The sequence below is a fragment of the Chiroxiphia lanceolata genome, chromosome Z, assembly GCF_009829145.1.
Source record: "Chiroxiphia lanceolata isolate bChiLan1 chromosome Z, bChiLan1.pri, whole genome shotgun sequence".
In the NCBI taxonomy this organism is placed as follows: Eukaryota; Metazoa; Chordata; class Aves; order Passeriformes; family Pipridae; genus Chiroxiphia; species Chiroxiphia lanceolata.
Genome location: NC_045671.1, coordinates 52345251 through 52373132, shown reverse-complemented (window position 1 = coordinate 52373132; position 27882 = coordinate 52345251). Strand labels below are relative to the sequence as shown.

Genomic DNA, 27882 nt, shown 5'->3' with positions numbered 1-27882 from the left:
TGAGACTTTCCTTTTCAAGCACTAAATGAAAGCTTTTGCATTGCTAACAGGCTACAAAAGTTGCTTAGGTAATAAGACTCTTTTTCTCTTATCAGTAAAAAGGAAAAGGGGAGGGATGGGATGGCTCAAGGGATTGGTAATCAGATTACAAAGTCTTTCACTTCTAGGTCACTGGTTCAAATCTGTCCCCTGTTTAGTAGTGACCAAAAGCTGTTCCCATCTGATCGCTTTTCAGTAGCCTTTGTGCAATTTGTGAATGATCTATATCCAATGCTTGGTGAAAATCACTCCTGGCCATTGCGTTGGGAGTCTCAACTGAAACCCTTTAAGTAGAAATAAATGACCTGTTCATGCATTGAAGGTTTGTTGGGTTTATTTTCCAGAAGATAATTTTAATAAGTTAGTGGAACAGTGCAACTGAATCTGCACTGTCACAGTTGCTCGGGGCTACAACAGCAAACTCTGCTTTCCAGCACTGACACCGTCACTTCCCATTAGCATTGCTTTGTAAAAAGTTTTTACCAGCTTACTTAACAATTGGACTGATATCTCTTAATTTAAGCCACATGGTATCGCTCCAATCTATTTTCATATTAGGCTAGATGTTAGATTAGATAAAATCATAATTGAAAAAATCCTGAGAAGTAAAAAAGCAATTACTAAATTCATCTTAGAAGAAATATCATACTTCTTAGTGAAGTTGATTTTGTCAGAATGTGAAAATATTTTTATTGATAATTTTAGTGCTACAGTAATGCTGTGGAAGCTGAGACTGCAACTTCAGTGGGCTCTCATGCTGTATGTAACTTAGACCACTACCGTTTGCTCAGATAAATGTTGGAATAGCTTTATAAATTAAAAACAAGAGAAGACAGAAAATCTCCCAGTACCTGCAAAAAAAAAGCCCTTGCAAGTGTACATTTTCCAGTGCTTTCTGTCATGGTTGCTTACTGTCTGATAGTTAAAGAAAGGGCTTGCAGACTTTGCTCTTGTCAGCATTTTGAAGTACTATGTTCCTTAAGGTAGGGGTATGCAGGAGGACAGTTGCTGTAAAAGGAATGTAATTTCTTGTTCATTAATATATGAAACTGAAATGATGACTCTCTGCTATATGCTCATTTCTGTGGAAATCTCTGTGACAATTTAGAGAATGTGTTTATGTCCATAGAGATGCATATAACCCATTTTAAAACTATGACTTTTTCCCTAAAACCAGCGGAAGTAAAACTGTATTTCTTCTGAGACAACAGGCATGCCACATATATGATGCAGTAGACTTTTGCAGTAAATTTATACAGAACTAGGTATTTCATCAAATCTAAATGATATTTCATCAATAGAAGCCTCATTGGATCAAATGAGTTCTATCATCCACCTCGTGTAAACTTTGCTGATAACACCTTAGTCTGGAAAAATAAAACACATGCACATGCTGAGCAGAGCTTGGTGGGTACCAGTAAGTGGGAGGAACATTTAGCACAGAGCCAGCACAGGTCTTTGCTCTCCCGAGAACACATCCTCCAGTGCTGGCAGTAATCTGCCTAACATGCTTATAGCTTCACCTTTGAAACCTAAGCTGGAAGAGTATGCTGTGATAAAACCTGTGTACTGCAAGATATATTCATATCCATGTTTTGCAAGAATGGCTCAGATGGGATTTACTGCCACTATTTTCACAATTGGTCTTCAACAACCAAGCTAGCTGGCCTGCAATGCAATATGATTCCCTCTGGAAACTGCAGCAAGTGCAGAAAAAGAAAATCCCAGACAATGTATTTATGATCCAAACCACAAAATTCTCACCTAGTGATGCATTGGTACCAGATGTTTCAGAAACCTGTGGGACATGGAGCAACTGCTGCAGTGTCCCACCAAAAAGCTCAAGCTGTCCCAGCTCGTGCAGGAACAATGTGTCTCCTTGTCCTAGCACCAGAGTGTTTTGTGGGCTGTTCATAATGTTTGGCTCAAGCTTACTTGCACCTACATCTCTGGTCCTGTTAGAAGGGGAGGGGAAGGAGTAGGATCTAAAGTTAGCAACACAAGAGGTGAGGTTGAAAGGGACTGCTAGCTTCACAGGGCTGTTTGGTCCAGGAGCACAGGTTTGTAAGCCAAAGCCATTCATTTCAGAAGTTGACACAAAGGTTATAGGGGGGAAAAATAATCTGAAAACATTGGCAGCACAGCTGTTGTTAAGCTCGAGAAAGCTTCCTTTCAAGTCTTTCATGAATCTTCACTCCCTTTCCACAGGGAAGGCTGGTTTTGTTCCAGTGCTTAGCTCAGGTCCTCTACTCAGAGGTGGCACCAGCATATGTTAGGAGTAGGCAGACCCAGAGTGGGTTCAGCAGAGTAAAGTTTGTCTATATTTCAGGGTTTTTTGTGAGTTCAATCACTAGTTTACAAAGAATTTGGTTAAACTGAGATAACCTCCCAGCGAGGCATTTTTCCTGATGTGATGATGCTTCTTGTGAAGTTTAAAAGGACTTTTGTATGGCTGTAAGTGCATGCATATAGATTGAACTATATTGTGTTTTGGTACTCTGTGTGTTTCTAAACTGTGTTAAGAATTGATGCACTCCATTGCTACAGCCCCTCCCAAAGCACATAGAAACCTTCAAGGTGCTGTGTCTGATGAATGGACTTATTTATTTAAATACTGGATATGCAGTTGGGGTGTCATCTTTATAAAAGGACAGACATGGATACTGAAGATCCCAGAGATGAGAGCTGTGAAATGTATTTGGTGTCATGGTCCAGTTATGTGATGACTTTCAACTGATGGTGTGATACAGCCAGACTGCTTGTGGAAGTGGGTTGCTCGTCAGACCCTGCTCTGCCCTGCATAAGCTATGGTGATTGTGGTGCTGGTAGTGAAATAAAGACATGGAAAGCTTGCCCTGGTTTGTTTCATCAGTGAAGAGAGCTGGAGGAAAAGGAGCAGAAATAAAGCTTGCAGTTGCTTTGTTTTTTAGTGTTGTTTATGAACCTTATGAGATCAGAGGGTCATGGGGAGTATCTTGCTAGCGATGCGTAATGGTTTGGAAATAAACACCAGGGGTGGCTCCAGCTGCCTTTTATCTAACTTAAGTGGCTATTATGTATATTCTATTTAACTTATTTTAAAATTAAGCAAAGGAGCATACAGGAATGCTTCTCTGTATGCTAGGTGCTTTAACTTCCAACTGTGTGTTCACAACCAAACAAAAGGAAAATGGTTCTCTCTCAAGGAGCTTATAATTTGTTAGATATATAACACAAAGCAGGCATGAAATGCTGTGGGAAAGAGGGACTGAGTTCCTCCCTTATCTCATGTTTTTAACATTTTAAATTTTCATTGATGAGGGCCAGAATTTGCAGATTTCACTCAGTGTGTTTTGCTTTCCATGATATCTCTGACTTCATTTTTTTTAAATGGGACTTCTTAAGTAGGAAATTGTAAGCCCTTAGTTTAAAAAGATGGGCAAATAGTTGAATCCACAACAGGCCTGTCTTCAAAGTACGCTGACCAGAAACTGTGAAGAGTGTGTGCAGAAAGTTTAGCAGACATTGCCTTTGCCTTAGTACAGTGGTGGCTGATTTTCATGGTCCTGTTACATCCTGACAAGCTCACTGAAGACCTCATGGTCACAAGACAACGCAGCTATTTCTTCAAGTCCTACCTGGTCGACCAGAGACATTTACCATAGCAGCACTGCCTGCTTCTTCTGCGGTGAGAAGGGAGGGTTGCCCAGTTCTCTCCATGCCATCCCAGCTTGCCCACTGGTATAGTCTGGTTTCAGAAGCCAGCCTGGTTTCAGTGTGGCCTGGCTCATAGCTACAGGAAAGTCTGGGTCTGGCAATCTGAGTGCAACCACCAGAGACAGAGTCTGATACAAAATTTTCAGGAGGACTTCTCTGTTTCCTAACAACCTTGAAAATAAACATGCAACACTCTGTAACATGCCAGTCTCTCTTTGAGGCTTTTGAGCACAAGAGCTTGGGTTATTTCACCAAGGAAGGACTCTGTGTGCTAAATGAGTACACTCCTACTTGGGAAGCTGGGAATATTTGGTGCTTTTGTGCAGCATCCATTGTCCTCACACTCAGGCACAACAGCAAATGACAGCATTCTTTATGCTAAGAAATGACACTCCTTGTTCTTTTGTTACCTGACATCACTTCACTGAGTGGTGTCATAAGTAGTGGAGGGTGATTTGTGGTGTTTGATGAGCAGGCTTGTGCTGAGGGCAATGCAGAGCAAGTAGCACACACCAGTCTCCTAGAGGATTACTCAGAAGTAAGTTATGTGAGCAAGCTGATGACCAGGTTGGTGCAAGATCACTAAACAGGCCAGAAAGAGGAGCACAGAAAGATGTCACGGCAGTGAGATGGCATCCCAGACCCCTGCCACATTTCCATGTCCAAGGATGCTGTGGTGGAAGTTGCGTGTTGCTGCAGATGGAGAGGACCTGTCCATGCCCAGGTCTCTGGAGGGTGGAGGGTCTGGGCTTCCTTTGCCAGTACAGCTGTGACTGATGGTTACTGGCACAGGACATGGACTAGACACTTAATTATGAATGTGTGCTGTTCTGTCCTGTGAATTGGGAGACCTTTTTCTGAATCATTTGTTTCATTCATTTTTTTGCTATTATATAAAACTGTGTTTTACATAGTTATACATCTTTTAGGCTAGTTCACAAAACCTTTTAGCAAATGAAGGATTTTCTCCTCCATGGAGGCTTCTTAGCCTTGCTGCTACTTCCCTATCTCATAGGTGGGTGGAAAACCTTGTTTCATATCTGATGGCATGTCCAATGTCTGATAAAGAGGGCTGATGAAAAAAATTATCCGGTATTTTTTCTTCTGCTTTACTGTTTTTTCAGACTTTGAAGATGTCAGTCATATTGGGGTTGAAACTAGATGTTCTCTAAGGTCCTTTCCAACCCAAACCATTGTGTGATTCTATGATATTGTCATCTGCTTTGTATAATTTGGACTTCTGCCACATATGCACATACTTTTTTGGTGAAGGAGCATGCAAGCAGCAGCAGCATTTTAACGGGAAAGAAGAGGGAATCTGCTGTGCCACTCTTTTGGCAACCTGCAATAACAAATCACAATTTGTCATTCCCTAACCACAAAGAAAGTTAACTCCATGAATTTGTGTGACCTCAGAAGCTTCAGTTTACATACCCTGTTGCTTCAGAGACCTTGTCTGTGGGGAAACTTTTCCTTTCTGAAGTCACTTGGAGATTGCAAGAGTTGAAGCTGAGGCTTCAAGGGACAGGAAGAATGAGTGTTGTCTTATTCTCTGCCTGAAGTGGAAATCCATCTGTCTGTGTTGAAATAACAAGGGTGTCAGACTTCATGTCCATCTGTGAGATGCTGGGCTTAAGATTCACCTTTTCTCATTTTCTGTTTGTTTTTTTAAAGTCTGGCCTCCTAATAAAAATTAATGCATAGGCTGATATGTTTGTATACATGTATGATAAAAGTGGAGCAACTTCCTAAATAAATGATGAGTCCACAGCCAACATCTAGAAATCTGTAGAGTATTTGCCCTCTTGATTTTAAACCAGTGCAGTACTCTCTGTTTCTCTTGATATAGAATGAAACAAGGAACCTGGCTATTTCCTTGAAAAAAGCACCAGCATGAGATTTGCAGAAAGCTGTAATAAAAGTTTTCCATGTACCATTCAAACAGAGTCAATGAAGAAGTAATGCCATTTTACCCTGTTGTATTTGATACTTACCATGTAAAAACAGTTATTTGCTTGATTGTTTCACATTCATTTCACTCATATGATTATTCACTTGTAGACTGAGTTCTGGATTTCTGGATTTACACATTTATTGAAACATGAGAAAATTACTTCCATAACTTACTCCAGGCCATGTTTTTCATTAGATATGAACCATTACCTTCATAATGATAAAATATCAAAACAAAACACCAGCCCCTTGTATCATTTAATTTCCAAGCCTTGTCTGGTATTAGTTGTGTTACACACTGATTTTCAGTAGCAGTTTATTTCAACTAATTTGTCATCTCAAATATTTAGGGTCAATGTATTTTATTTAACTTTATTTGAGTAAGAAAAATTCCAAGAACCTACTTATTCTGGTTCAAAGCATTTAGAGGTTTTCACCCCACATGATGCAAAACAGAAACCCAACAAGACAGTCTGAGAGTAAACAACTGGTTTTATTAATCCATTTTATATGCATATGGTGTTTTTAGATACAGTAAAGCTGGTCCGCTGTAATTTAGATGATGTTCAGCTCAGGCAAGTACCTTAGGAAGAAGAACCTGGTGTGCAAAGGGTTTATTTCTGTCCAGCCCTGCTTCCTATTCCATCTGAAATCACTCAAAGAAACAACTGCAGAGAGGCTGACCAGGCTTGAAGCCCTGGGGTTGAAAACAGTGGCGGTTTAGAGCCAGACTGGGGAGCAGATGAGTGTCTTTGCCCTAGAGCAGTTGCATCCCTCAGATGGGTGGACCAGATGGCTGAAGTTGGTATCAGCATCAACAACCCAGCTTCTATCTGCTGCCACCCTTCAGCAAAACCCGTACAAGCTGCAAGCTACTGCGATGAGTCTGACAGACAGCAACTGGAGGAGTCATCATAATTCAGTCATCTGTCTGCACCCTGAGACCCTGCTCCTCTCTAGTCTGGAGATTCCTACAACTCCTGCCAATAGCAAGAAAACTGGTGGGGTTTGAAAACTTACCAATATTTCTCAGTGGTAGGTCTCAGGCAGCGTTCAGCACCTCGCTTAGGTGTGACAGGGTGCCTCTGATTAAATGTCAGTTGGGCATCACTGCTGGGAGTCAACTGTGCATCCAGTGCTCTTAAATGCTGTTAACTAATGGCTTCACAACCAGGCTGAAAGTCTGGCATCTGACCTACATTTAAACAAGGAAATGTGTTCAAAATGATGGCTTGTGGTTTCTCCATATACAGAACTGACTAGGGCTGTGAAAGTCCTTGTGAAAGCTGAGCTCAGGAGACCAAGTCTAGGGCAAGGGGCTGGGCACTCCCAATTTCAAGCAGAGATGTGTTCATGTCATTTAGAGAGGTAATGCAGCCTCCTATGAGAAAACCTCCTGCATGTCTGTTAAAACGATGCTGCTTACACTGATGCGTTGTAAATCCAGAGCAACAAAGGTCCTCTGCTGTGCCAGAGTTTTAGGCATGATCACACACTTGCATCATCTTGCACTACCCAAATCCAAATTAACTCTGAGTACAAAATGAAATAGTTTAGTGAACTACATGGATTGTTCGAGCATGATTTTCCTGTAGTGTACGTATCCAAGCTACTTTTAAACAACCCAGCTTGAGCATCAGATGCTCCTCAGCATTAGCTGTGCCAAATACTGCACATCCTGTTTGGGGGAGAGGGATGGGTGGGCCTGTGGGATCCCCAGACTGGTGAGAGGGTGGGCAGGGCAGTCCCATTTGGAGGGCCGCGGGTGGGCGGTGTGAGGAGGGGCCTGTGGTGACACGGTGTGGGGGAGGGTAAGGTTAGGGTGGGTAGTGGGTTTTTCTGGGGGTTGGAGGGGTTTAGGCTGGGCTGGGGCTGTGGGAAGTGCCCGAGCCCCAGGTGGGTGTGAGGACCCCTTGTCTGTGTGCCTGCCCCACTTGGGGGTGTGTCAGGATTGCTCCCTCTTCCAGCATTGTTGCAGTGAAGGTGGGATGTGCTGGGCTTGGCTCGCTTGCAGCTTCTGTCCAGGAACAGTTTGTTTTGGAATTATAGCATTTGGAAGGGTGTTTAGGGCAAGGGAACATCTTTGGGTTTGAGTGTAGGAGGCGGGGGGGTGGAAGGTAGGGAGAGAAAGGCTCATCCAAATCATTTTAGTGGGGAAGAAGCTTGTGTGCCCTTATGCAAACTGTTCTGGCGGTGGTATATGCCTCCAGTAGGGTCTCCCATGCCAGACAGGTCAAAACTGAACGGTCAGATAAAATGTGTCCATGAGCAGGATGGGCTCACTAGCCTACCAGCAGTCATCCTAGGAGAAGGACAACTCTAACTCCAAACCCGGGCAGACGGAGCTTGCTTAGCCCTATAAGGCCATCCATCCAAGAGAAGGATACTCTAATTAAACCTGCGTCCGGAGGACTTCACTTTCACTTTCCAAGCTTGCCAGGCCCTGGCAGATGAACCTTAGGACTAAAGGGTGGGACCAGTTCTGCGCATACTGTGCCTCACCTAAAAAAAATCCATTGTGCAGGCTCGAAGGATATGTCCACATTTGTAAAGCCTTGTAGCGATAGATGAGGGACAAAATGGCAGGTGATAAGATGCACTGGAAGCTGCAGACCCAACCCTGCATGCAGGAGATTCGGGACATTGGTCGCCTGAGACTGCCCCTGGAGATGACAGTCTTGTTCAGCAACATCCTGAATGACCAAGCAGCCTTTTTCAAGGAAAGCACTGCTTGCTCCACTTGGAGAGGGGCCTAGAAAAGGTGGCCTAAACAAAGCTCATCTCCACCCTTCACCCCGTTGGTTAACCGTGGCCAACAGGCATCTTCTGATGCGGTCGAATAAAGATAAAGAGTCAAAGGCATACACTTGCCTTCAAAGGTGTATCCAAATTGACTCTCGCACGCTGGAACATCAGAACCATGCTTGATGCTGTGGATAGTGGACACCCTGAGCATCATTCTGCTCTAATTGCTCACGAATTGTCACGACTTAACATCGACATTGCTGCTCTCAGTGAAGTTTGTCTCCATGAGGAAGGCAGCCTTAGAGAACATGGTGCCAGTTATACACTCAGATAAACCCAGAACTGAAAGTCATCTTTCAGGAGTTGGCTTCATGATTAAAAACTCTATTGTCTCTAAACTTGAAAATTTGCTGACAGGTCATTCCGATTGTATTATCTCCTTACGCCTCCCACTACACAACAAGCAACATGTTGTCCTCTTTAGTATATATGCCCCAACTCTCCAAGCTGACCCTGCTGAAAAAGATAAATTTTGCACTGACCTGCACTGCCTTACCCAAAAGGTCCCTGCAGATGAAAAGATCATAATCCTTGGTGATTTCAATGCCAGAGTAGGAAAGAACTCTGAAACCTGGAAAGAAGTATTAGGCAACCATGGTGTTGGAAACTGCAATGATAATGGATGCCTTCTGCTAGAGTTTTGTGCAGAGCAGCAGCTCACCATCACCAACGCTATCTTTCAGCAGAAAGATAGTTTGAAGACAACCTGGATGCATCCTCCATCCAAGCATTGGCACCTCATTGGCTATGTCTTGGTGCGACAGAGAGATGTTTGTGATGTCCATCATACCCGCGTGATGCCTAGTGCAGAATGTCAAACAGATCATCACCTTGTGCATTGTAAACTTAACTTCTACTTTAAGTTCAAACCTAAAAGGGATGGTATTCCAAGGAGGAGACTCCAAGTTAACAATCTCCAATCAGCCACAGTGAGAGACAGCTTCCAGGTAAATCTTAAAACTAGACTGGAAGATCATTCCATAGATCCCTCTCCCGAAGTGCTTTGGCAACATATTAAAAATAGCATCCAGCAGTCCTCTGAAGAATCCTTAGGGTTCTCCTTCAAGAAAAACAAGAACTGGTTTGATGAAAACAATCAAGAGATTCAGGAATTGTTGGTAAAGAAGAGAATTGCTCACCAAGCACACCTTGCTCAGCCATCTTATTATAAAAAAGCAGCCTTTTGTCTTGCATGCAGCAAGCTCCAACAGAAACTTCGAGACATCCAGAACAAGTGGTGGATCAATCTAGCAGAAAAGATCCAATTATGGGCAGATTCGGGTGGTTACAGAGGATTCTATGAGGCTTTGAAAGCAGTGTATGGACCTATACACCAGGTTCAAAGCCCTCTACTCAGTGCAGATGGCCAAATGCTTCTCACAGATAAAATTTCCATTCTGAATTGATGGTCTGAACACTTTCAGACTCTTTTCAGTACCAACTGTGCAGTTCAAGACTCAGCAATTCAGTCTATCACACAACAATCGGTGAAAAATGAATTGGGTATTGTCCCTACTTTAGGAGAAACTCTTAAGGCCATACAGCAGGTGAAAACTGGCAAGGCAGCTGGGATTGATGGAATTCCACCTGAAGTCTGAAAACATGGGGGCCAAGCACTCCATACTAAATTTCACGAGTTTGTGGTGCATTATTGGGAACTAGGTGAACTACCATCAGACCTTCGTGATGCAGTCATCATCACCTTGTATAAGAAGAAAGAAATTAAATCAGACTGCTCAAATTACCATGGTATTACTCTGCTCTCCATTGCTGGCAAAATCCTGGCAAGGATACTCTTGAACAGACTAATACCCACTATAGCAGAAGAAATTCTGCCTGAAAGTCAGTGTGGTGAGGAGAAAAGACAACACAGAAAGAACCGTGTCTTGCCAATACTGCCTAAGGAGACTTTCCGCTGCGCGTTTTGCAACCGGACTTGTCTGTCTCACACTGGCCTTTTTAGCCATCAGTGTGTTTGCAGCAAGCGTGGGTAGAGTCCTTCTCAAATCTTCGTTCACGAAGCCTAGCCATGATGATGATGATGACATACCCAAGCTACCTTTAAACAACCCAGCTTGAGCACCAGGTCCTCCTCAGCATTAGCTGTGCCGAATATCGCACATGCTAATTTTGGATGCTTCTTGGCAGCTTAAGTAGACCCTTGTGGAGCTCCACATTCCTAAGACCAGACTGGTTTTTATTCCATATATTAGAGGCAAACCAACAGCTGCCTGCTCCTATCAGCAACATAGGAACATTAACACTTACACTGATTAGGCTTCATGTTCTTTTCCTGGATGAGATACGTAGAAGCTGTTGACCCTTCAAAACTTGATTTTCATGTCAGTGAGATTTCCCCAGTTCAGATCTCCAATTCTGGGACAGCAGACTCCTGCTGTCAGGAGGTAGTCTCAACTGGCTGACTCCAGGTAGACTCATCTGCTCCAAACTTCCTTTTCTGACCATCAGTGCAGTTCTCCAGCAGTGCAAAGGCTAATATATCAACAGCCTTCACTGCTGAAATATCTTGAGATGCAGCAAAAATGGGATTAGTTTTTGTTTAGCTGAGCTTTTGATGGGAAGAGCTTCACCAAACTCTCTTGTCTAATTTTGGTCTGCAAGGAAATTATCTGTGGAGTGCCAACATTTTGCATTCCAGATGGTGCAGGGTGCCTCTGCCACCAGATTGGTTTGATTTGCTCTGTTGTGGGCAAGATGTAGCAGACCCATTCAAAGATTTCTACTGCTGTGGTACCATACCAGTTTAGGTTACATGATGGGCTTTCTGTTGAACAGTTACGCTTCGTTTTTGCTGGAGAAATTGCGCAGAGGTTTGTGAGGTGAGCCAAAATTCCTACCTGTAGCCCTCTCACACACTTAAATCACCCATGTTTGGGAGCTTGGTGTTCTCCACGATATTACAGGTCCTCAAAGGCTTTTCTCTAGTAAGTTCCCTGTCGTGACACACTGGGGTCAAGAGAAGTGGAGGAATTGCATTATTATTTAATTAATAAATAATAATAATTAATAGATAATTATTTAAGGAAGCTGAGCCCTGAGGCTTTTGTATGAGAGAGGCATGCATGTTATTTACACTGTTCACAAATATTACCAGCAGAATTTTGCGTACAGGGTTTTTTCAGTTGTCAGGGTTTTTTTATGACACCTACACTTTTTCTAATCTTGAGTTATTTTAGATTTAAATATTTTTCTAGTCATGATTAATTTTAAAAACATACAGCCCCAATGTAAAGTGTGCATGGAAATTTTCAGTAGAAGTTCTGCAGCAGAAATTGTTTTACAGTGTGAACTTTGATGAGTCCTAGACTCCAGATGCTCTAAAGCAATCTGTTCTAGTATGTTCATGTGTTATTATTACTGTTGGAGTGTGGTTTAATGATGTAGAAAAGTATCAGAGTTGTAGAGGTAACATCCAATAGATCTTTGAACAAAATATCGGAAAGTACTTGTCTGTGGTTGTTCTTTGGTTGTATCTGTGCAGATGTCTTCTTTCACTGTTTAAAAACTACTGTTTATCAGAGGCTTTGTCTACTGCAAGCATGGATTTTATCATGTTTGTGAATTCATTTAGGAAAATTTATTGTTCTTGCTAATTGAAAATAAGAACTAGTGGAACTTTGTATTATTTATTATTTTGGCTTTGTGTTGTTCAAGTGTAGTTGCTCAGAAATTCTAATCCCTAATTATAATATTTTATGAGGGCTTGACGATCTAATTCCCTTTTAAAAACATGACATTATTTCAGAAATTCATGGATTCTGTTCAGGAAGCAGTGAAAGGTCTTGGGAATCCCAGACCAACGAACTTGAACTACAGACATACTTCCTGGTGAAGAATTTTTCCTAGCTGAGGAGAGGCTCAACTGTTGCCACTCAGACAGACTAGTTACTTGATATGTATGAGACTGAGTGAAAAGAGGGCTGAAGAGCATGTTGGAAGACCACAGGCACATAGCAAGCTCCAAGGAGAGCATGTGAAGTTACCAAGAAAGAATCTGCAAGTCTTTTTGAAAGTGCTAAGTAAAAATTGCCCTCTTGCACACCATTCCTGTCATGTGATTTCTTCTCTCTTCCCATCTATCATTGCTTTTACAATATTGCAATGTCCAGCTGATGCTGTTTTGATCCACCAGATTTCTACCTCAAACTCACTCCACTTTTGGAAATTGCAGAGAATATTTGGAATGGGGCTTCCAGTTGTTTCCTGTGAAAGGAATTCAGTTTGCAGATGCCAAAACATCTTAAAGTCTCAGACCACTATGATGGAACTAGAGACGGTGGAGGACTTGCATCAAAATTATATTGCTGGAAGCCAAATGCTTGCTGTCAACATAGTTGCTAAAGCTCAGTGCATACCATGTAAACAACATGCCATGACTGAAATTGCAATGGAAGACAGAGTAAGTAGCTGAAAGTTTTTTCAAAAGTTCAAGGGAATTAATATTTGGGCACATTTTTTGTTCACTTTTCAATCCATTTTTCCTCATTCCTAATTCTAAGCAACTCAGAAGAGTAAGTATTTCCCAAATATGAAGTAATGGTTGTTGATTTGATTGTCTGAGCCTGTAAAAATAAAATAATATTTTAACTTCCTTTTGCCTTTACCAGAGTTTTGAATTTTTAGTTTTTTAAAATACCTGTTAGAACAGATATAAAGGATATGGAATCAATGCTGCAAGGATTTACTCTGACAGGCCATATACCTAAAGTCTAACTGGGATATTCATAGATTTTTGTATTTGCAGGATCAGGCTTCTGAGTCTGCTTTTAGCACACTGATGCTTTCATTTGACAAGGGTGTTACGCTATGAAATACATACCAAAGGTATATTTTATCATCTGTGCCAGCTATATATACATGCTAAATATACTGTGTATATATTATATGTATAAGCCTATGTTTCATATACATACACTACAGATAAGAAAAGTATCATCCTTTTGTCATTATAAAGTTATGATAACTGTAATATAAACTTACAGAGGACTGCTCTCTGACTTTACAGACAGATTAGCAGTAGAATACTTAGTAAATTGACCAATAAATGAGTAATTATTATGGAATAATTTAAGGAGTGCATTTTTAGGGAATTTCAAGTTCTTGCATATATAAATGTTAGAGCAGAATACTTCTGCAACTAGATAATTGACATTTTCCCTTCCAAATTGAAGGAGCAAATTTTCAACCACTGGCATAGATAAGACTTTCAAAAGAATGCTTGAGTGCTTTCTTGTTTCAATGAAAGCACTCTTGTGCTTTCTTGTCTACAACTTGTCCTTCTAAGGGAATGAAATACATAGTGTTGATATATGTTTAATAAGTTACAAAATCAAACTTAAATATCATTGCAAAGAAGGAACTCAAGAGCAAAGGTAAAATGGAAATGCCTAAAGAGAGAAAATGGTTGGGAAATTCTAAAGGACCCAGAGTGGTGTGTTGAGTGATACATGAGAACCAGTTTACGTAACAGAGAAGTGCCAGCTTACCTACTTCTGGCAGTAATGGAATTATTGGAAGAAGGAGTGTAATGACAGAGTGAGTGAAGCTGTAAACCATCCAATGAAGGGGTTCAAAGAGAAATGTCTTCTTGCAAAATCTATTCTTGCAAAATCTAAGAGTAATTTAAGATTTGAAAATAACTAAATAATTAATTAAATAATTAATTAATTAGATAATTCTTAGGTTGTAAAAAATTCTCATCTATGAAATTCACTGATGTACAAAGAGTATAAGGCATAAAATGAACTTTAGACAAAATCTGTAGGCCTTTGTTTCAGAAAAAAACCCCACCTTATTCTGAATAAAAATACCTAATTTTTGTTACTTTTAGAACCCTGTGGTCTATTAAATGTCTTCAGTTTTATTATGTCTACCTCAAAAGACTGTACAGGCTGAGTGGAGTAGATTAGTCTTGTAAATCTTGCATCCCATATCATCCTTCCCTTGGAATTTGGAACAACTCTGTTGTTATGTCAAATTTGAATGGCAGCTGGCTGCTATGTTGTTTTTTAATGTGAATGTATTTTACTCTAACAAATTTATTCCGCTGACTTAATTTTTAAAATTTATATTAATTCAAAACTGGTTTTAGAAAAGATAAGTGTGTTTTAACTGTGAGGTATCCATTCATTGAATCTATGGCATTTGCTGAGTATTGAAGCATCTATGGCCAAAAGCACATAGGCTTCTTGTATCCTCTTGCTAGATAAATTATCATCCCTGATAAGAGGGTCTGCTTCTTGAGCTTAACCTGGATCTGTTCTCCTTGATTATTATTATCAGTGAATGTCCTGTTGTAGCAGGGAGCTTGAGCTGTTCTGATAGAAGCTAAAGTGTCCTGGGTTTGACATGCTCTGTTGTGACATTTCTGTGTCACTTAAAGATGGAAACGTTAGACTAGTTGTTTAAGTGAAGGTTTTAGCCTTGATCCTTTCCCTACTTGAGGTATTGTTTTTGTCTCTTTCTTTCTAAGTTGATTCATAAGGCCATGGATGCCTACCAAAACTTATTTCTTCTGGGTTGGATGTAAGGAAGTCTGTAACTAAAGCTCAGTTAATCCCTTCGATCCCTCTTTGCTGCTGCATCCGTGAGACCTTATCCTGACCTTAGCACTGTGGCTGAGTTATCAAAAAACATCGCATTGTCAGCCTCAGTCAAGAGACTGCTGATCTTTATGAAGAGAATACCATTCTGCAGGCATCCATAAAGCTCAATGGCAAGCACCAGGAGCATGTTGGGTATTGCATATTATTTCCTAAATATCATATATGATCTGAAAAGCAAAGACCGCGTGTACCATGTGAAGAAAGAGTAGGAAGAGATGCTGATCAGTGGCTGGCAGTTCTTCCATGTGCTTAGGGAAACTGAAAATAGCAAACCTGAGCTAAGTCTAGAAAGGAAAAAGGGAACTGTACATTTGTTTTTTCTTGAGATTTGAAGAAAAAGGTGAATTTCTTAGATGAACTGGGTGACTAGTTTTTGAAACAGAAATGCAGGACACAATAGCTTGAGAAAAAACTGCTTTCCCAAAGCAGAGCATATTTCTTCCCTTTGATGGTCATTAGAAGTGCTTCCGAATACCAGCCCTTCATGGAAGAAGTCATACTAGAATACTATGAGCTGGTGATGATTTTAAGCTTCTCCTGTATGTAATAATTCCAAGTAATTGGTAGGTATGTGGGCTTCAAGAACAGTGAAATTTTTGCACCTTTGCTGTTTAAATCAGTGTTTTGTACAAGACAGTGTAGCCAAATGAGTGCTGGAATACACAGCACTGGAACAGGAGTATTAGTACGTACAGTGTGTTTCAAAAACTTATTTGATGTACAGCAGGGTTTAAAGCAAGTTGGGTGTGTATTGCTGACAAGTCTTCTTTTTAGATACGGTCTCTTTCAAAGAACTTATTTTCTGGTAAGAATTTGGAGTCACTCTTATGGCAAGGACATGGAACAGAGGGTTTGGAGGTACAGCCTGTATGCTGATAAGCAGTTACTAGAGCGTGAACAAAGAATGCCTGGTTTTAGAAATGTTGTATGTGTTGCATTTATACAAAAAGAAGCTTAAAAAAAATTAACTTTAATACATACGCAGTATAAAGACACTTGTTGCAAAATGCTGGTGTTATAAGTATAATTTATTATGCTTTCTTTGATCCAGTGTTACAAATTAGGGTCACTCATGTCAGGAGATTAAAACCTTTTTGTCTCTCTTTGATATCAAACTATTCTTTTCCAGTCCCTTTTATCTTGCAGAGCAGTGCTGAATTCCACAGCATCTCACTAGTTCACTCGTGTTATTTGCAGCAATCATTAACTGATTTTAGAACTGATATTATTTAGTCATAATGTCATTTACAACAACACAGGCTCTTTAATATCCTAAAAATACTGAGAGGCTTTGGAGTTAGCTAGGTAAGCATATGTATAAGAGAGACCACAAAGAATTTTGGGACCATGGTGTGAGTGCAAGATAGCCAAATTGGATAGAAAAAGAAAAAAAAACCAAGTCAAAGTAAGATTCTACATCAGAAAAACTACAGCAATCTACTGAAAATTAGTAGATGATAGTCATGAGTAGCTTACAGTGAACCGCAGGTATCAGCTTCCCTGAAGCACTGAAATAGGAACTTGGAGAAGCTTGTAAAAGGTGTCCTCAGGGAATCTTCCATTTTTTCACTATGATGCCTTTAATCCTAGAATTGTCAAGCCACATGGAAAATAATAGGACTGAATAGTTCAGTCAGTTAAAAGTTAGTATTATTTCTTTTATCAAAAATATTAGGTGTTTCTGGAGCTGTTAGTTAGGATTTGTATAAACTTTAAAACAAGTGATGTCAAGTACTGATTCTGTATTGCTCTTTCTTTTTTTAATTTAAGATCATTATCTCTGACTAAGCAGACTCTATTCAATAGAAAGGATGAATTTTAATCCATTATTTTTTAACAGATGATTCAACGAGAGGCAGAAGTAAAAAATAAGGTGACTGCTGTGGCATTGACAGACTCTGTTCACAATGTGTGGCATCAAGAAGTTGGAAAAACTATTCGAGAGTGGATGCGAGAGGTAAGGCCTATTTTTTTTGAAGAGTTAGAGTATATACATCTGTATATAGCTCACTAAACGTCTGTTTCTGTTGACCTTTTCTGGTTTTTTGGGTGTGAAATACAGCACATAACAGGACTGAGGAAATCATGTATCCATACCAGCCCCTAAAATAACCAAGATTAAAGCCATTTCTGAATTTCAAAATTATAAGAGCTAAGTCCAGTGTTTCTTCCTGCTGCATGACAATATAGAGACATACTAAGGAGGTCTTTGCAGTGCCTGATATCTGGAGCAAAGTCCTGGGTGCACTCTGCAAAGCCCCTTTAAGCTCTTCGTGACTCAGTTTGATGATTTGCACAGCTGGCAAAGTATCCTTTCTCTCAGCAGTTTTATGATATGTAATTACTTCTATAGTGCTCCGAAGATTTCATACTGAAGTATGGGGTACTGACATTTTAAAAATCATATTTTTTAAAGCAAGAGCAGCTAAACTACTCTTTATGAGTTTTGTCCTCACCAGGTCAGGCTCATCTCTATGTTTTTCTACATTCCCATGGCAGAACACTAAAATAATAGGTGCACAGAGCAAATTTAAACTAGTTGCATCCTGAACTTTCTGTTAGACTTGACTTTTTCTCATGGATTTAGTGAAACTTTGTGTATAGAGTGCCTATTCCTGACTTAACCTTAAAGTTTTATAGGCCATGACTGATGGGAATAGAGAATCACCTGGGATGCAGCCTGACAGTTCTGACTTAAATGTTAAAAATATAAAGAATGGTAATCCCTACAGGCTTTGTCAGAGAAATCCCCATTTTCTTTATGGGAAATCAAAACCTTAAAATATGTGTTATGTAGTAAAACTGAAATTTTAAATCCTGTAATTTGAATCTGACATCTCCATTTTTCTTTAAGCATTTAGTCTGAATAAGACAAGTGCATTACCTTTAATTTCATTTGCAGAAAGTAGATGTTAAAGAATACGTTAAATGATTAATGGCCTAAAAAGTGGATAGAGTGTCATAACTTACATTAGCATTAAAAATCTCCTATAAGAAAGAAGAATTTTACATATGTGAAATGTGGCTGAGTGGTATTAAGACTAGCGTATCACCTGGATATCTCTTACTTTAATCAGGTTTAAGGCTACTGGTAAAATGAATAATAATTAAAATATACACCTAATCGCTGCCTGTCTGTAGGGCTAATTGCTGTCATTGAAAGAATGAATTGTTAAAAAAGTAATTCTTCATTGGAGCTATCTCTCCTGTATCATTGCGGGCCTATTTTTAGTACCTATAGAAGTCATGATTTTTGAATTTATTAGGAGCTGTGATGAATGATAAAACAAATCATCCATTTACATATCTTGACACTGCTTTCGAGAATACTTATTTCTTACAGGCAAGTGTCACATTGTATATAAAAGCTAGTTAATTGTGTGCTAATCTTCTGTATTATCTCCAGCTCTCTGATGTAGTGTTCTATCAGTAGTTAATATTAATTTTACTTATTTCAAATGATTGTAATACTTTATAAAAATTCTACTTCTTTTATATCTACCATCTTACATTTGCAATTTCACATTCAGCTGTTAATTAAAATTATACATGCAAATTGTAAAAATGTATAATGCTTTCCTACTTTAAACCTGAAAACCTCTGTGAAATACTTCCATTTTAACCATTTTTTTACTTAAAAAGTTATATTACTGAATAGTGTGTTTGTTGTTTTTTTTTTTTTTTTTTTTTTGGTTGAGTTCAATAGTTTCATTGATCTACTGTTTCTTACAAAAATCTGCCATGCTTTGTGAACTTCACTTTCTAATCTCATACAGCAACCCTCCCTTTATGTTGTTCCTGCTCTCCCTGGTCCCAGAACAGTAGGGTTGCCTTGACAAATCTATTCAAAAGCCATTCCTTGCCCTTTATTGGTGGGGACTGAAGCCTTTGAAATTCTCTTCTCGCTGCAACACAGCTGACATCTTCTTCCAGACAGAATGAATTAAGGAAATACAATAAGACACTTGATCTACCAGTCAAGGATCTTTCCACAGTGAGGACGGACTCCATGGTGCACAACTAGGGCAGCAAGCATCTAGAAATACACAATACATGCTTGTTTACCAGAATAGAAGTTGTCCATTTTTACTATCATGATTGATGGTATGATTTTTTAGAAATCTGTCTGAAAATTTATTGGGTCTTTCCAAAAAGTTGTGCAGGTTTTTTCCTTTCTCTCTTAGTGAAGTTAATCAGGTTTTCATAAAGGGAAAATTCAGATTTGAAACAGGGGAAGCCACGTAGGTCTTGTTGTTCAGCTGCTAATCTTATTAAAAATGCAATTGCTTTAAAATTAAATCTTCAGTTCTGTAGATTTGATGTAGTTTCAGAATATTTTATTAAAAGCATATTATTTAATAATTTAGTTCATAGACTACTCTGAATAGATATCATTTAGAGGAAAGCATTTACAAAATTCATGGCAAATTCATCCTACTCAGAGGTTCAGGAATGAAAGGTAAATGTAAATGCTTCCTGAATATAAGTCCCCAAAGACTGGTATTTGCCTTTTTAAATGCTCATGCACAATTCATCTCAGTTATATTTCCAATTATTTGAATATTAATCTACTATCTTGAAGGCTTCTGTTCAGTTATAATATGTTGTTTCCTGATTATACAAACATTCTTTCCATGGTGTACTCCATCAAAACACCCAGAAAAATTTCTGATTCCTTAATATTGGCAAGCGAGCAGGCTCAGTGTTTATATCAACACCTATTTAAAAGCAGCAGAAAGGAAAAGCTTAAAGTGTGTGGTGGGTGATTCAGGCACTAGTTGGTCCAAGCACCTCCTCAAGTCTATTAGCACTCAAAGCAGCACTTAGAGACATCCTATTTAAGCGCATTACAAATCTCCTGAATTATGGTCTTACTCTTTCCTTATTTGGTATGAAACTATAGTAGTTCATTGATAGTAAGTGTGAATAAACTGGTGTAGTGTACTTTCCAGTCCTGCTTGGACTGCTGTGTAAATTAGAGTATTTTGATGTGATCATTGTCCTTACTTACAACGTCTGTATTTATTTTTATTCTGAGTTTTTGGCTTACCCCAAAATTGCTGCCTACTCTTACAGAACTGCTGTAACTGGGTGTCCAGCTCCGAGCCCCTGGACACTTCAGTGGAGTCCATGCTGCCAGATTGCCCCCGTGTCTCTGCAGGTATGTCCATTTGTTTTTGGTAAGCCAGTTTATGTGTTTATGCTCAGGAGCAACTTTTTTATTTAAAAATGCATTTGGTTATGACTGCATTTTAACCCTTCTACACCAAGACATGGTTGAAAGCATATGACTGCTGCTATTTTATGCAGCTCACTGTTAATTTTTTTTTTTTGCTTTGTGTGGGATTTAACTTCTCTTGTCTATTTGTTGCTTGAATTTTTTTAATCTTCCTTTTCGTTTGTCTTAAGTAGTTGGTGACATTATATGTGGCGCCTAAGAAAAATAATAGCAGTGCCAAAAACTGGGAAATTTATCCTTGTAAAAATATCTAACTCTAAGTAGACAACAAGGTTTTAAAGAAGTATATTAATGAAAATTACAACTAAGCTAAACAAGACGCTTTCCTGTATGCTGATCAGCATAAGTCTAGTTTACATAGCGAATTATTTACAGCATCCAAGAATGTTGATGTGAGTTTCCATTGTTTTGGAAATACTCAGCTATGCTTTTTCAGTAATGAATCAAAAATCATAAGAAGCACATGAAATAATTCAGAGACTTAAGTTAAAGTGTAATAATTCCAGAAAGTAGACACAGTTGTCAATGTAAAAGGAAAGTCTCCAATCTCTGTAGGAAAGTAATCTAAAATACATAAAGCTGTTACTGAACTTTCATGTTTGATTATCAGATTTTCTAAAAACCATAGGTAGCATATTTCTGTAGAATATAAAATCAGGTTCAAAGGAAGACACAGTCTATACAATATTAATTTAAAAGCTGGAACAATATATTTGACCTTGCTCTGTGGGATGCAGTTGTTCATTTGACAAGTTAGAGTTTCATATCTGTCTGCATTTGCGGAGTTGTTAATGAGCTCTAACCTTGCAGATAAAACTTAGTTTACTGCAGGATATTTTTAAGGCTTGGAAAATTTAGTGGTATTTTGTTGGAGAGCTCACAACAACCAGATATTTTAATCATATTTCTGCTATGGGTTGGAATCTACGTGCAGATCATCAGCTCTGTACAGATGCATGCAATCTGACACCGCTCTGTTGTAGTGCCTTGGAAAGTGATACATTACTTACATTTTCATAGATTCAACATTAATTTACCAACTTTTTTCGCTTTTAGGGGAGATTACTCTAGTTTGAAGGAAAAATACTGCTCAGTAGTGGAATTTTTTAAAACTGGATTAACTTCCAAACTCTGACATCTGTTTTGCTGTTGTGAAAGACTGTATGCTATAGAGGTTATTTTAGTCAGGTAAATAGGGGATTGGACAGCAACCAGTCAGTATTTGCTGTACGCTGGCTTGCACTGAAAATCCTCCATCTGAGCATCTCTTCTCTTTCTTTATATTCATCCTATGTAAATAATATAAAATGTTCTATAAAAGAAATTCTTGGTGTACTTAAAAAGCAGACTGGTCCTTTAATAGAGTGTGAGTAAGTCTTGACTTCTGTTGAGGATGGGTCACATTGGCCATAATGTTTCTACACCACTTAATGAACTCCCAAGCTACACCAAAGTGTTAGAAGAATTAATTTAAATGGTGTAGGATTTCAGCCAGTAAAAATCGGCTATTTGTTTTTAGTGCATATAAGCAGTGCTGCTAGATTAAGATTACTAATGTTTTAGAAGTTCTCAAGAGAAATTTTGCATAATGATTTAATATAAGCTAATTATTTCCAAGCTGGTTCTTTGTAACATAAAACCAGTTTAAAATAGTATAACTTGATGTGACTGCTGCTGAATTATCAATTTGCTCACATGTTTTTGCTTATATGTCTTGTATTCATGTCTTATATGAACAACTGTAAGACATTTACAGAGGATCAAGGGAATAATTCATACAGTGTGTTTATATAGGTAACAGTCTAAACCTGTATTAAGGTAAACTGTAACAAATTTATGAAATGCTGCTAGATGTAGGAGCGTTATTGTTTAATGTGAGAGATTTTAATTTGCTCCTTTCCTGAGAATTGCAGTACTGGAACAGCCCACACTCAAATCCTGGCAGCATTGCCCTTGGTATTTCAACAAATGACAGCAAGAGCAGTAAGAGCAATGACAGGAGATCCTTAAAAATAAACCCTGTGCAGTAGGAAGATTCACTTCTCTGCTTGGAACCCTATCTTTTATCTCTGTGCTGAAAGTACATTCAGGAATAACTGCCTCTTGGTCACATCTCATGAGCCAGCTTTTCCAAAAAGGTCTGATATTCAGCTAATCAGCATACTGATTAGCTGTATGCTACATACAGGCAGTCCTAATTTGAGCAATACCTACTGCAGATTATCTCACAGCCTACTGCTTGCATGTCCCTTAAAATCACTAGAGAGATATAAATGGCCATTGAACAGGAAAAATTACTTGTATTTCCAGATAGAGTTGTTAAAGCTTTTGATTAAAGCATTATTAAGTAATTAAAAAGTTTGCTATAAGTTATTCATATCTTAGTAACAAAAAGAAATCTGTTCTTGTGGCAAGAGGTCCTGTGAGGGTCCCGCCTTAATGGTCTTTCCTCCACATCTCAAGGAATTGGTTGCTTGCTGGTGTCAGTTTAATGTTTTCCAACATCTTGTCGGCAACATGGACAGTGGGATTGAGTGCACCCTCAAAAACCTTGGCACTCTGGAAGGAAGGGATGTCATACAGAGGGATCTTGAGAGGTGGGCCTGTAGAAGATATGGACCCTGAAAAGTTCAAAAAGGCCAAGTAAGTGCAAGGTCCCACACATGGCTCAGGGCAATCCCAAGCACAAATACAGGCTGGGTCGATAATAAATTGGGAGCAGCTCTTAGGAGAATGATTTGCAGGTACTGGTTGACAAGAAATTCAGTATGACCCACCAATGTGTGCTTCCAGTCCAGAAAGACAACCATCAAAGACTGCATCAAAAGAAGTGTGACCAGCAGGTCAAGGTGGTTGATTCTGTCCCTCTATATGGCTCTCATGAGGTCTTATGTGGAGCACTGTATCCAGCTCTAGGTTGCTCAGCACAAGATAGATGTAGACCTGTTGGAGCAAGTTCAGAACAGGCAACAAAGATGCTTACAGTGCTACAGCACCTCTACTCTATGGAGTCAGACTGAGAGAGTTATTCAGCCTGGAGAAGAGAAGGCTCCAGAGAGACCTTGGAGCACCTTTCAGTACCTAAACCTGCTGCAAGAGAGCTGGAGAGGGGCTTTTGACAAGGGCGTGGAGTGACAGGACAACAGAGGAATGGCTTCAAACTGTCAAAGGGCAGATTTAGATTAGAAAAGACAGGAAAGAAATTCTTCCCTGTGAGGCTGATGAGACACTGGCACAGTTTGCTGAGAGAAGTTGTGTATGCCCCACCCCATAAGTATTCAAGGCCAAGTTGGATGGAGCTTTGAGCTACCTGGTCTAGTGAAAGTTTGCTCAAATGACATGGGGGTTGGAATATTCAAGGTCCCTATCTCTTACCCTCTTCACTTTCAGCCCTAGTTAAGGACCTTTGTTAGACTTGACATCATCTTCTGCGTCAGTCTTAATCCACCTTCCTAATGGAAACAAACCAGAAGACCTTTCTTCTGTCTCAGAGGAGATGGATCCGTCTAAGCAAATATAGGGTGAAGAAAGATAAAGACTTTAACAGCTGTCTGTACATTAAAAATCATTACATGAAATGGAGTAGCGGTTGAAGTATTACTGGTTAGGAGACTGGGCATCAATTTGGAATTTGACACAGACACTGGAATAGATGTTTTAATGACAGGTTTATCATGTTATTGCTAACCATAGTTGAGGTTCATGCTGTGTCTCTGAGACCTTACAACATTTCTCCTAATTCTAGAGCAGGAGATCCACAAGCCCTTGGAAAGCCATCCTACTGGAGCAGCTGCTGGGTGGGAGTAGTGGAAAGTGAGGATGGGAGAAAACAGATCCATGGATCTGTGTCCATCTCCATTGTTGTTCAGGAATTAAATTACTTTGATTTCAGGATAGTGGCCTGAACCCCAGGAAAGGTATTGTGGTAAATTTTGCCGGGTAAATATGGCCTTTGTTTTCCTGAATCCAGTTTGGATTCCTTAGCCCGTGTGTTTCTGCCAGGTAAGCTTGTTATTGAGGAGAGAAGATTCAACTTCACAGTATTTTGCTGAAGTGGATATGCACCAACACTAATTTAAAGTAATCAAATGAAGTTATTGTAACATTAATAAAATGAATTGCCTAAACAAATATTTTTAAAGCCTTCCTAGTTGACTCCCAAAATCACTAGTTATTTAGAGTTGCAGGCAATGTAGTTAAAACATTGTGAAATAAGGAAATTACAGCATGAAAAGACAAACAAAATTGCACAATGGAATGAAAACACTGACAATAATTGAGAAAAGTTCTATTTACAGAAGAGCCTAGACTTGAACAAATGTGTGTGTGTAATAAGGAAAAAAGTGCAAGAATTAACTCATATAGCTGAATAAAGTAGCCTTGAGCTAGTAGAAATAAAACAAACTTAATTTTGGGGAACAGGTATGACCTTGCCAGTGGTGCTCTTAAGTGAGTCTTCAGATAGTATTTCCTGGTACCTAACATCAAGCTTGACTCTGTATGGTACATCAAACATTTGATTTTATTTAGATAAACAAAGCACAATTTAATTTTTTTTTACTTTGAATTCAGAGAATATCATTAATATAATTTCTAACAGAGTAAGTACTTCAGGGTTTGGGGGTGTTTACACATGAATAAATAGAAGGGAAAAAAAGACTTGACAGAATGGTTGAGGTACAAAGGGACTTCTAGGAGTCATCTGGCCCATCTTTTGTTCAAGCCAGGCCACCTGGAGCCAGTAGTCCAGCACTATGTCCATCCTTTTCCAAGGTCCATTGCATGTCAGTAAAGAAACCACGCTAATGGTAATTAATATTCATGTAAGGTTGTGGAGTTTTTGCTGGTATACTTGCCTAAGTTCCAAAAGACTGCACAGAATCCTGCCATAATCATGTGGTGTGTAATCATACATAAGTGAGTATGGAGTGAAGATAGTGGTAGTTGTCCAAGCTCAGGTAAGACAGTCACTTTGTGTGTGTAAGCACCAGAAGGAGGTCCTTCATGTTGCAGAAAGTGGTTGTTTACTTGCTTTGCCTTTTCAAATCCTTTTGCCTGGAAAAGGGGAAGAGGACCTGGTGGTTGTTTCTGACAAAGCTGGTCCCAGCAAGGAGCAGGGTTGTCATCCATTAAGCCCCTTGGTAAAAACACAGCCAAAAGCACTTCTCTGTTAGTTGAGCAACAGTATGTACTTTAAAGCTTGGGGGTTTGTTTTAGAGCTTTTTCTGTGTGCGCATATGCAACTTGTTGTTCAAAACAAATGAAAGATGAGATTATTCGGTTCTCACTGAAAAAAAACAAAGAAAAGCATGTTACCTGCTGAATTTGAGTTCTTGGCATTGCTTGCTTTAATATCAAGAATATGGTACTAAACAGTCGCCTTGAAACTGCTGCTTGGTGCTATGTAATAGAATAGCATCAGTAATACTTCCATGGGGCTACAGTAAATTTAAGTAAAATTATTATGGACTGTTAAATCTGCTTAGAAGCACTGATCCAAGAAATGAAGTGCATCACTTGGACAGCAAGCCTTTCACTGGAAGAGCAAGTATGCAGGCTGTGGCCCCACACACAAGTGCACTGACTCATGAAGTAGAGCCCTTGCTGCAAAGTTTGTGTTGATACCAAGGAAATCATAAATTATGCATTAGATTATGGAGGTGGTATTTTTCTGTTGGCTTTGCCTAACAGGTGAGTCTTGCCTGCTGTTTTAAGAGTTCACTTGTGTATTTCCATAGAAAAGCCTCATCTATCTGCAGATGTACCTCATGCTGAGCAGATCCTAGGGTTCAAACAGGAGGATCTCCGCTGGGGTTAAATGGGCTCTCCAACACCACAGGGTTTGTGAACAGAGGTAATTGCATCAATGAGGCTTGTGACAACTGTAGGAAAGGACAGTGTATCAAATACTCATCTGTATTTGCACCATCTTGCTCATAACAAACAAGGCAGAAACAACCATAAACTGTATTAAATGCTGAACAATATGTGGCTCAGACTCTTAGCCCAGTTTACAAATGCTTCTCTGTTTTTTTCAGTCTTTAATCAATTTGATCAAGACTATTCTGGGCAGTTTTCTGATATCAGTGTTTTGTGACAAGGAATAGGTGTCTGACAATTCCAGGAATATAAGAAATAAGTACAAACCCATGCACTTTTTACAATAAGGCAGATTAAGAAATTTGTCCATTTTGTTAAAAATGTTATTTCTGCATTCACTAATCATTCATGGAGATTAAGACTACAGTAATCAGTGTTTACTGTAAACCACTTTGCATTTTATGTCTTCGTGTGCATGCAGTTCTGTCAATAAAAGCTTTGTATTTCAGGAGAAAAGATTAAATGCTGAAGGTTTTGTCGAGGTGTCAGGCTCCTGTGTTTAGCTGCATATTAATTTATTTTAAGGTATTTGCAACATTAGTAGCAGAAGTGGAGGAGTGCAGGAATCCACAGTGTGAGGGTTGCTTCATTGCCCATGTCAACATCTTTACCTGCTTCCAGCGTTGGTCCTGCACTTCCATTTCTGCTGTTGTACTTTGTCTGTCGGAGACTGGAAATAATTATGGTAACTTTGAAGCATCAGCCTGTCTTAGCCACAGCACTGGCAGTTGATGCACTAAGTCCAGCTTTAACTTGTGTCTCCAGGAAATAAGTGGCTTTTTCTCTACTCCCAGTGTTTCAAAGGAGCTCTGTTTTTACTCTCAAGTGGTGCAGACAGCTTTTCATTTCATGTGTAAACCCAGCTGGATATGAGTTTCTATGTTGTGTTTTGAGTAGCTTAGCACTACAGTGCTTTGGAAAGGACAAAGTCTATAGAGACCTGTTGAACAATATTGCAAATTCTGTTCCAGAATGCCAGAGCCTCAAAAGTAAATATGAAAATGTGAATTCGAAAGCATTCAAATTGATTGAATTATCAGATGTTGCTCCTGTCAGAGAGTTCAGTAACATTCATTTACTGTTCAACAAAATAGCTACATGTATTTGAGGCAGTACTGATATTAGAGAAACAATTCCATCAAAAATTATTCTTGTATTCAGACATAGGTATTTATCATTGCATTTTTTTAGAGTAGAGTGAACCAGTTAGAGTTGTTTTCTCTTAGTCTCTGAGGCTGTCTTTGATTGTGGTCATAATGAATAATGTAAATTATTAGAGTCGGATATTTCCTACAAAGTGTTTGACAACTATTAAACTACTGTGACTCTTGCTTCTGATACTACTTAATGATGTCTCATTAGTGCCTTATATATCCATATCTGTCTGCATGTTGGCAGGTCTTACTCCAATGTATGATTGCAAACTCTTGAGCTCAGGAACTTTTTGTTCAGTGCTTGAGCTTCTTCTCAGCCCATGCAGATGCAAGATGCCAGGAAAGTTGTTGCTTAGCCAGTCTTCTGCATTGTTGTGATGTTAAAATACTCCTAAGAGTGCTCCTAAGAGCACTTAAAGGCACAGCGGCAGTACAACAAATAGAGAACATATTCATGTTTTGAATAAGTAGATGCATCTTTACTGCACAT

General features: G+C 39.2%; 1 protein-coding gene across 1 annotated transcript in view; it reads left to right on the top strand.

Moving 5' to 3' along the window:
* The window catches only part of FAM172A (family with sequence similarity 172 member A), a 202224-nt gene extending 177961 nt beyond the window's left edge, over positions 1 to 24263 (top strand). Inside the window, exons 11-13 of the mRNA XM_032676697.1 lie at positions 16960 to 17076; positions 20196 to 20280; positions 24052 to 24263. Of these exons, the coding sequence (XP_032532588.1) occupies positions 16960 to 17076; positions 20196 to 20280; positions 24052 to 24263 (414 nt within the window). The remainder of the gene's footprint in view (positions 1 to 16959; positions 17077 to 20195; positions 20281 to 24051) is intronic.
* Positions 24264 to 27882: the final 3619 nt, after the last annotated feature.